The 9,688-nt window shown below is 54.6% G+C and overlaps 1 protein-coding gene across 4 annotated transcripts; it reads left to right on the top strand.

Moving 5' to 3' along the window:
- Positions 1 to 3,085: 3,085 nt before the first annotated feature.
- CBX4 (chromobox 4) lies at positions 3,086 to 8,671 on the top strand. 4 transcript variants are annotated; one of them, XM_075583486.1, is made up of 4 exons: positions 3,086 to 3,380; positions 3,528 to 3,593; positions 4,803 to 4,869; positions 6,299 to 8,671. In XM_075583486.1, the coding sequence occupies exons 1-4, from the start codon at positions 3,361 to 3,363 to the stop codon at positions 7,571 to 7,573; spliced, it is 1,428 nt and encodes a 475-aa protein (XP_075439601.1). In that variant the 5' UTR covers positions 3,086 to 3,360; the 3' UTR covers positions 7,574 to 8,671. The 4 variants fall into 4 exon arrangements, 2 of the variants coding, with proteins under 2 accessions (XP_075439601.1, XP_075439600.1); XR_012797346.1 differs by lacking the exon at positions 3,086 to 3,380 and having other exon boundaries at positions 3,469 to 3,593; positions 6,299 to 7,926; positions 7,958 to 8,671; XR_012797347.1 differs by lacking the exon at positions 3,086 to 3,380 and having other exon boundaries at positions 3,469 to 3,593; positions 6,299 to 7,926; positions 7,990 to 8,670.
- Positions 8,672 to 9,688: the final 1,017 nt, after the last annotated feature.

The following is a 9,688-nucleotide window of genomic DNA, read 5'->3' as shown; positions in this document are numbered from 1 at the left end:
CCCCTTTCCTCCTCCCTCCCCCCCCTTTCCTCCTCCCTCCCCCCCTTTCCTCCTCCCTCCCCCCCCTTTCCCTCCTCCCTCCCCCCCTTTCCTCCTCCTCCCCCCCTTTCCTCCTCCCTCCCCCTTCTCCCCTCCCCCCTTCCTCCTCTCCTCCCTCCCCCCTTTCCTCCCTCCCCCTTTCCTCCTCCCTCCCCCTTCTCTCCCCCCTTTCCTCCACCCTCCCTCCCCCCCTTCCACCCTCCCTCCCCCCCTTTCCTCCCCTCCCTCCCCCCTTTCTCCTCCCTCCCCCCCTCCTTCCTCCCTCCCCCCCATTCCTCCTCCCCCCTTTCCTCCTCCTCCCCCCTTTCCTCCTCCCCCCCTTCTCCTCTCCTCCCTCCCCCCTTTCCTCCTCTTCCCTCCCCCTTTCCTCCTCCTCCTCCCCTTCCTCTCCCTCTCCCCTTCCTCCTCCTCCCCCTTTCCTCCACCCTCCCCCCCCTTTCCTCCTCCTCCCTCCCCTTTCCTCCTCCTCCCCCCTTTCTCCATCCTCCTCCTCCCCCCTTTCCTCCTCCTCCCCCTCCCTTCCTCCTCCTCCTCCCCCCCCTTTCCTCCTCCTCCCCCCCTTTCCTCCTCCTCCCTCCCCTCCTTCCACTCCCTCCCCTTTCCTCCTACTCCCCCCCTTCCTCCTCCTCCCCCTTTCCTCTCCTCCCCCCTTACCCACCTCCTCCCCCTTTCCTCCTCCTCCCCCCCTTTCCTCCTCCTCCCCCCCCTTTCCTCCTCCTCCCCCCTTTCCTCCTCCTCCTCCCTCCCTCCTCCTCCTTCACCCCCTTACCTCCTCCCCCAACCTCACCAACCTCCCCCCCTTTCCTCCTCCCCCCTTTCCTCCTCCTCCTCCCCCCTTCCTCCTCCTCCACCCCCTTTCCTCTTCCTCCTCCCCCTTTCCTCCTCCCTCCTCCCCCTTCCTCCTCCTCCCCCCCTTTCCTCTCCTCCCCCCCCTTCCTCCTCCCCCCCTTCCTCCCCCCCTTCCTCCTCCCCCCCTTTCCTCCTCCTCCCCCCTTTCCTCCTCCTCCTCCCCCCCTTTCCTCCTCCTCCTCCCCCCCTTTCCTCCTCCTCCTCCCCCCTTTCCTCCTCCTCCTCCCCCCCTTTCCTCCTCCTCCTTCCCTCCTTCCCCTCCTCTCCCCTTTCCTCCTCTCCTCCCCCCTTTCCTCCTTCCTACCCCCCTTTCCTCCTCCCTCCCCCCCCTTTCCTCCTCCCTTCCTCCTCTTCCTCCCCCCCTTTCCTCTTCCTCCTCTCTTCCTTTCCTCCTCCTCCTTCCTTTCTTCTTTCCTCCTCTCCTTCCTCCCTCCCTCTCCTCCCTCCCTCCCTCTCCTTCCTCCCTCCTCCTTCCTCCTTCTCTCTCTCTTTCCTCCCTCCTTCCTCCCTCCTCCTCCCTCTCCTTCCTCCCTCCCTCCTTCCTCCCTCTACTTCCTCCCTTCCTCCCTCTCCTTCCTCCCTCCCTCCTTCCTCCCTCTCCTTCCTCCTCCCTCCCTCTCTCTCTCCCTCTCCTTCCTTCATTCCTTCCTCCCTCCGCTCCTTCCTCTCCTTCCTTTCTTCCTTCCTCCCTCTCCTTCCTTTCTTCCTCCCTCCCTTCCTTTCTTCCTTCCTCCCTTTCCTTTCTTCCTTCCTCCCTCCCTTTTCTTCCTCCCTCTCCTTCCTTACTCCCTCTCCTTCCTTCCTCCTCCTCCTCCCTCTCCTTCCTTCCTCTCATTCCTCCCTCCCTCTCCTCCCTCCCTCTCCTTCCTCCCTCCCTCTCCTTCCTCCCTCCTCTCCTTCCTCCCTCCCTCTCCTTCCTCCCCTCCTTCCTTCCTTCCTTCCTCCCTCTCCTTCCTTCCCCCTCCCTCTCTCTCTCTCCCTCTCCTTCCTTCCTCCCTTCCTCCCTCTCCTTCCTCCCTCCCTCCTTCCTTCCTCCCTCTCCTTCCTCCCTCCCTCCTTCCTTCCTCCCTCTCCTTCCCTCCTCCCTCCCTCTCCTTCCTCCTCCCTCTCCGTCCTTCTCCTCCCGCTCCTTCCTCTCCTTCCTTTCTTCCTTCCTCCCTCTCCTTCCTTTCTTCCTCCCTCCCTTTCCTTTCTTCCTTCATCCCTTTCCTTTCTTCCTTCATCCCTTTCCTTTCTTCCTTCCTCCCTCTCCTTCCTCCCTCTCCTTCCTTCCTCCCTCTCCTTCCTTCCTCCCTCTCCTTCCTCCCCCTCCTTCCTTCCTCCCTCTCCTTCCTCCCCCTCCTTCCTTCCTCCCCCTCTTCCTTCCTCCCCTCCTTCCTTCCTCCCCTCCTTCCTTCCTCCCTCTCCTTCCTTTCTTCCTTCCTCCCTCTCCTTCCTCCTCTCCTTCCTTCCTCCTTTCTTCCTTCCTCCCTCCCTTTCCTTCCTTCCTTTCTTCCTCCCTCCTTCCTCTCTTTCCTTCCTCCCTCTCCTTCCTTCCTTCCTCCCATTCCTTCCTTCCTCCCATTCCTTCCTCCCTCTCATTCCTTCCTCCCTCTCATTCCTTCCTTCCTCTCATTCCTTCCTTCCTCTCATTCCTTCCTTTCTCTCCTTCCTTCCTCCTTTCTTCCTTCCTCCCTCCCTTTCCTTCCTCCCTCTCCTTCCTTCCTCCCATTCCTTCCTTCCTCCCATTCCTTCCTCCCTCTCATTCCTTCCTTCCTCTCATTCCTTCCTTTCTCTCATTCCTTCCTTTCTCTCCTTCCTTCCTCCTTTCTTCCTTCCTCCCTCTCCTTCCTTTCTTCCTTCCTCCCTCTCCTTCCTCCCTCTCCTTCCTTTCTTCCTTCCTCCCTCTCCTTCCTTCCTTTTTTCCTCCCTCCTTCCTCTCCTTCCTTCATTCCTTCCTCCCTCTCCTTCCTTCATTCCTCCCTCCCGCTCCTTCCTCCCTCCCTCTCCTTCCTTCCTTCCTCCTCTCCTTCCTTCCTCCCTCTCCTTCCTTCCTTCCTCCCTCTCCTTCCTCCCTCTCCTTCCTTCCTCCCTCTCCTTCCTTCCTCCCTCTCCTTCCTCCCTCCTTCCTTCTTTCCTTTCTTCCTTCCTCCCTCCCTTTCCTTCCTTCCTCTCCTTTCTTCCTTCCTCTCCTTCCTTTCTTCCTTCCTCCCTCCTTCCTTCCTCCCTCTCCTTCCTTTCTTCCTTCCTCCCTCCTTTCTTCCTTCCTTCCTTCCTCCTTTCTTCCTTCCTTCCTCCTTTCTTCCTTCCTCTCTCCCTTTCCTTCCTTACTCTCTCCCTTTCCTTCCTTACTCCCTCCCTTTCCTTCCTGTCCTCCCTCCCTTTCCTCCCTCCTCCCCCCTGTAACACAAGTCTAATAATCCTATATAGCTGGTGTAGGGATAAAAATGCAAACCAGAGCATTGGTTGTTGAAGGATTTGACGCCGTACAGAATGACTCCTATTTTATCTCTGTATGAGCAGCAACGTGTTTTTGAGGAGATGGGGGGGGGGGGGTTGTATATTGGGGGGGGCTGCTGTAGGCGGGGAGCTGTATGCTCATTTTGTGGGGCGTGTGTGACATGCGTAGACGTAGTAATGTCAGATCTGTCCATTTCCAGATATAACACCTGGGAGCCGGAGGAGAATATTCTGGACCCCCGTCTCCTGATCGCCTTTCAGAACAGGTGAGAGCAATGCGCATTACAGGGCCCCCTCTACTAAATGCTGCCTCTTCATTTAGAAATCAATACCCACGCCAGGAGCCTTCATGGTGCACACATCAATCGTATTCGCTCTTGCTGGGTGGGGTATGGATGCTTTTAGGGTTTTTACCCAGGGCTGGGTGGGCGATGCCAGTTGCCTCCCAGGTATTTCTCTATTCTAGTTTTTAATTTACCCCCCGTGCTGCCACAAAGATGCTCATTTAGAACCTGTATACTATAAAATTCTTTGTCCCACTGGCTAAGCGGTTGTTTTTGAGGGGATTTTCATTGCTCCACGAGGTTCCGATGCGCCCCCTCGCCCTCCCCCACTCCAGAAACCCACTATTGCCTAATTTTGGGATGCGGTAAGCGGCCTGCACCAGGCCCTTTCCCTAGTCTCGGGAACCTTGCTAAAGCTGGGAATTACATCCTGAAGGCTGAGCACACCGCCCTCTGCATCCTAATGGGGTCATTAGCATGCAAGTCTGCAGATCTGGGCCCAGTACTCAAATAAAGCTGCTGTATGCACTGTGCTGTCCAGCAGTGCATGCTTACCCTCTGGCATGTCAAATATTGGGTAAGATCCTGTGCCAACAGATGCCTGTTTCAACCCCTCCCTCCCTTCCTCCCTCCTTCCATTCCTCCCTTCCTCCCTCCTTCCATTCCTCCCTTCCTTCCTGCCACCCTCTCTTCCTCCCACCCTCTCTTCCTCCCACCCTCTCTTCCTCCCACCCTCTCTTCCTCCCACCCTCTCTTCCTCCCACCCTCTCTTCCTCCACCCTCTCTTCCTCCCACCCTCTCTTCCTCCCACCCTCTCTTCCTCCCACCCTCTCTTCCTCCCACCCTCTCTTCCTCCCACCCTCTCTTCCTCCCACCCTCTCTTCCTCCCACCCTCTCTTCCTCCCACCCTCTCTTCCTCCCTTCCTGCCACCCTCCCCACAGTTTCAGGGATCTGGCAGGTTGTTGTATGGCTTTGCAATGCCTCTGGCACTATGAGACCTGTTTGGAGGCCGCGGTACATGAATCCTGATCCCATATATGCACAATAATGGTGTATTTACTGATTGAAGCATGTCCTCTAACCTGTGGCGGCGGTGCGAGGTGTTGCCCCGCGGATCTTGGGGTTATTACTGTTGAATATGTTCCTACCAGCCTGCAAGTAACATGTTCTGGTATTTCTATCTCCCTCAGGGAAAGACAGGAGCAGATTATGGGCTACAGGAAACGTGGCCCTAAACCCAAGCACCACCTGGTCCCGGTGAGTCACAGAATGGATTGTAATACAAATATTGGGATCCTACAGGCCAAATACATGTTGCACCCGCACACTGCATAGAGCCGTACTGATGTGGATGGAGCAGTACTGATGTGGATGGAGCAGTACTGATGTGGATGGAGCAGTACTGATGTGGATGGAGCAGTACTGATGTGGATGGAGCAGTACTGATGTGGATGGAGCAGTACTGATGTGGATGGAGCAGTACTGATGTGGATGGAGCAGTACTGATGTGGATGGAGCAGTACTGATGTGGATGGAGCAGTACTGATGTGGATGGAGCAGTACTGATGTGGATGGAGCAGTACTGATGTGGATGGAGCAGTACTGATGTGGATGGAGCAGTACTGATGTGGATGGAGCAGTACTGATGTGGATGGAGCAGTACTGATGTGGATGGAGCAGTACTGATGTGGATGGAGCAGTACTGATGTGGATGGAGCAGTACTGATGTGGATGGAGCAGTACTGATGTGGATGGAGCAGTACTGATGTGGATGGAGCAGTACTGATGTGGATGGAGCAGTACTGATGTGGATGGAGCAGTACTGATGTGGATGGAGCCGTACTGATGTGGATGGAGCCGTACTAGCAGTATTGATGTGGATGGAGCCGTACTAGCAGTATTGATGTGGATGGAGCCGTACTAGCAGTATTGATGTGGATGGAGCCGTACTAGCAGTATTGATGTGGATGGAGCCGTACTAGCAGTATTGATGTGGATGGAGCCGTACTAGCAGTATTAATGTGGATGGAGGAGTATGAGCAGTATTGATGTGGATGGAGGAGTATGAGCAGTATTGATGTGGATAGAGGAGTATGAGCAGTATTGATGTGGATAGAGGAGTATGAGCAGTACTGATGTGGATAGAGGATAGAGCAGTACAACCCATGAGTATGTGACCAATTCTCAAAATAAACCCTTGGGTCCCCAGATTACTTGGTTAGTTCCCTTGGCGCACACTAAATTATTATACATAGTTTAATAAACAGAAGTATAATCCTAAAATGGCATTTAAAAGAGCGTCCAATAGCACGAGAAGGGGAGTGTGCCCTGCACTCAAACACAAGGGAGGAACAGAAGTGAAAAGCAAACATTCTCCCTGAAACAGGTTCCTCTCCAATCATGCAAACACGCACATCCTGCCACTGTGTGTCTTGTGATTTGTTACACTATTTGCTTTTAAGGTAGAAAACTCTTTGGGTAACGTGTGTTCCCCCCCCCCCCCCCCCCCCCGTCTCTCTCTCTGCTCAGTCTTTGAAGTTGTGTGTGACGGCTGACTTGTTTCACAATGTTTATTTGAGCTTGAAGAAGAATACTTTCTGAAGCTCTAGGTCAACATGTTGTGTTTCCAGAAGCCGGCTTTCACTTGGGTTGCCCCGGCTAAGCTTTTGTTTTTTCATTGTTTCAGTTGCCCTCATTTGCCCGTCGATCCAATGTCCTGAGCGGCCTCCAAGATTCCTCCATGGAGAGCAGGACCAAGCTGGACCTGGGATCCATCGCAAAGAGCCAACCTCACCAGTACCAGCTGAACAGCAAGAAGCACCATCAGTACCAGCCCAATGGGAAGGACCACTCGGTGAAACACCATTCCAGCAGCAAGAGGAAATATTACTACCAGCTGAACAGCAAGAAGCATCATCATTATCAGCCTGACCCAAAGATGTATGACCAGTACCCACCAGGGAAGGACCCCAAGATCTGCGTAGACCGCAGTAGCAAGCACAGGGACTCATGGGCGCACAGCCAGTCCATAGACATGGGGTCTCCAGGCACAGCTGTCAATGGGTTTGAAAAAAATGGCTTGCCCCATGTAGTCTCCAGCCCATCGAAGGAGGTGTCGGGCAATGGAATTGGGAGTAAAATGAAGATAGTCAAAAACAAAAACAAGAACGGGAGGATTGTGATTGTGATGAGCAAATACATGGAGAATGGCATGCAGTCTGTGAAAATCAAGTCTTCAGAGGAGGAGTGTGACAAGGGGGAGCAGGGGAGGAGAGCGGAGACCCCGGGGGGCTCGGCTGGGGACAGGACTTGCAAAGCCACGGAGGAGAAACCGGAGCATTGGAAGAAACGGGCAGAGTCCAAGATAATGATCAATGAGGGTAAAGGGCAGGGCGGTGCAGACAGGGCGACTGTGCCGCTCGCCGGGCTCCGGAGGACTTATTCCACCACAGACCACCCCCATGATCAACCCCTGCAGCTCACAACGAAGAAGGACCTGATACCTTGGTCTACTGAAGCCAACCATCGGCTGTTCCGGGAGCAACCACCCAAGGACGTCGTGTATGGCAATCCGAGGAAACGGTGTCTGACGGACACCACCGGGGACAGGGAGTCCTGCAAGAAAATGCTCACTTCCCGGAGTGTGAGTGCCCCGGGCAGGCTGGATATCCAGGCCAGGCAGGTGCCGGTCACTGTGACCTCACAGGACCCGGACATCATTCTGTTAGACTCTGACCTTGACGAGCCCATAGATTTGCGCTGTGTGAAATCCAGGTGTGACAGTGACCGGGAGACGGACAAAGATGAGGTCCAGGTGACCGAGGCCTCGCAGACCATTGACGTGGAGGCTGTGACACAGCAGCCACTGACTGAGTTCAAACCCTTCTTTGGGAATATTGTCATCACGGACGTTACAGCCAACTGTCTCACTGTCACTTTCAAGGAGTATATTACCGTGTGACGGATCCTGTGACACAGCTACACCCTATATGAACTGCCCGTTGTACAGTGTAAGGCGTCATTGGGAACCCCTGGGGTGCTCTGTTCATGATTCACTCACTGAGTTCAGGAGTGACTCCCTTTTAACCCTTTTACCACCGGTGGCGTGCTGTCAGTGGCGGATGTCTTGTTCCCACTTCCCTAAGAGGCTGGGAGTTGGAGTAATAAATCCTAACTCCTCTTGAATCATTCCCAGGTGACCTCTCTGTCCTGCCGGTCAGATCCCCCCCCACCCCCTCAATGGAAACGAAGCACTTACGAGATGTTGGGTTCTGTATGGCGTCCCTGCAGGATGGGCAGGGGAAGGGGTGCTAGGTGTCCGTTTGTCCCTGGGAAGGGGTGCTAGGTGTCAGTTTGTCCCTGGGGAAGGGGTGCTAGGTGTCCGTTTGTCCCTGGGGAAGGGGTGCTAGGTGTCAGTTTGTCCCTGGGGAAGGGGTGCTAGGTGTCTCGCTGCAGGATGGGCTATTTATTTGTTTATATTTATACAATAAAATATCCCCAGATTCTGTTTGTATTGTCACTATCTGGGTGTCCCTGGGTTTTTGTTTGTTTTAATCCAGTATTTTGTTAATTTGAAAACTTTAACATCTTCACTGCTGGAATGGGAGCAAAACATCCCTGTTCCTCATTGCTGGGGGCCCCCCCTACCCTGGGATTCACGTGCTGGGCCCCCCCCCTACCCGGGGATTCACATGCTGGGCCCCCCTCCCCTGGGATTCACATGCTGGGGTCCCCCCTCCCCTGGGATTCACATGCTGGGGTCCCCCCTCCCCTGGGATTCACATGGCACAATGTGTATTTCGCTGTACTTTCCGTCTGTGTGCAAAAAAAGTCTGCCCATAACGCGAGCTCTTTGTAGAAAATGCTGCTATTAGGGTAGTTAAATCTTCCAGTAACTGCTTGAATGTAAATATGAAATGGAGTAACGGGAGCGGCAGGAATAGGGAGGGGGGGGGGGGGTCCTGGGATTATAACGGGGGTCTGTCACCGTCGGGTGCTAAATAATACTGTATAATGCAATCATATCAAGAGGATATAAAGATAAAGAACTCCAGTGCAGGTGTTGCTTCAGTTTGTGTGTCTGTTTGCATAGTTTGTGTGTCTACCTTCTAACCCCCCCCCCTCCTCTCTTAGCATAATACTCTCCTCTTCCCCCCCCCCCCCCCCCCTCCCAATACTTGCTCACCCCCTTAGGATACTACTGGCTCTCTTCTCTCTGCTCTTCCCCAACCACCTAGGATAATGATCACTCTCCTAAATGGATTTTCTTCTCTGTCTCCCCCCCCCCCCCTTCATTAGGATTATAGCTCCCTCTCCCTTTTCTCCCCCCCCCCCACACCTTAAGGATAGTACTCTCCTCTCTTCTTCTCCCCCCTCCTCTTGCCGAGTGCTAATGAGGATATAGTGTGGGCTGTTTGTGAGCTCTGGAAAGCAGCGTCCTCTTGCACACACCCCTGCCTACCTGTGTCACTCTTGCACACACCCCTGCCTACCTGTGTCACTCTTGCACACACCCCTGCCTACCTGTGTCACTCTTGCACACACCCCTGCCTACCTGTGTCACTCTTGCACACACCCCTTGTGTTACTCTCGCACACAGCGTCTTCTTGCACACACCCCTGCCTACCTGTGTCACTCTTGCACACACCCCTGCCTACCTGTGTCACTCTTGCACACACCCCTGCCTACCTGTGTCACTCTTGCACACACCCCTGCCTACCTGTGTCACTCTTGCACACACCCCTTGTGTTACTCTCGCACACAGTGTCTTCTTGCACACAAACACACCTGTGTTACTCTCGCACACACAATGTGTCCTCTTGCGCAGACACACAGCTCAGAAGGAGCGGATTTAACCCTGGAAGAGCTGGGGCGGGGGGGGGCATCCTGTCTCTCCTGGGGGCTGAGACCTTGTCACCTCTGCATCTTGGGGCTGAACAGATCCCTCAAATTATAAGGGCTCCCTTATTGTGCTGCAATCACCCAAAGCCACGCGTCGCCGTTTCCAAGTAGGTAACACCCACAGGGGTTAGGTTACCATGGTGGATTTATGATCATTAGTAGCCCTGTTTTCCTT

Source organism: Ascaphus truei, unplaced genomic scaffold, assembly GCF_040206685.1.
Source record: "Ascaphus truei isolate aAscTru1 unplaced genomic scaffold, aAscTru1.hap1 HAP1_SCAFFOLD_3265, whole genome shotgun sequence".
Taxonomy (NCBI): Eukaryota; Metazoa; Chordata; class Amphibia; order Anura; family Ascaphidae; genus Ascaphus; species Ascaphus truei.
This window is presented reverse-complemented; position numbering and strand designations above follow the sequence as displayed.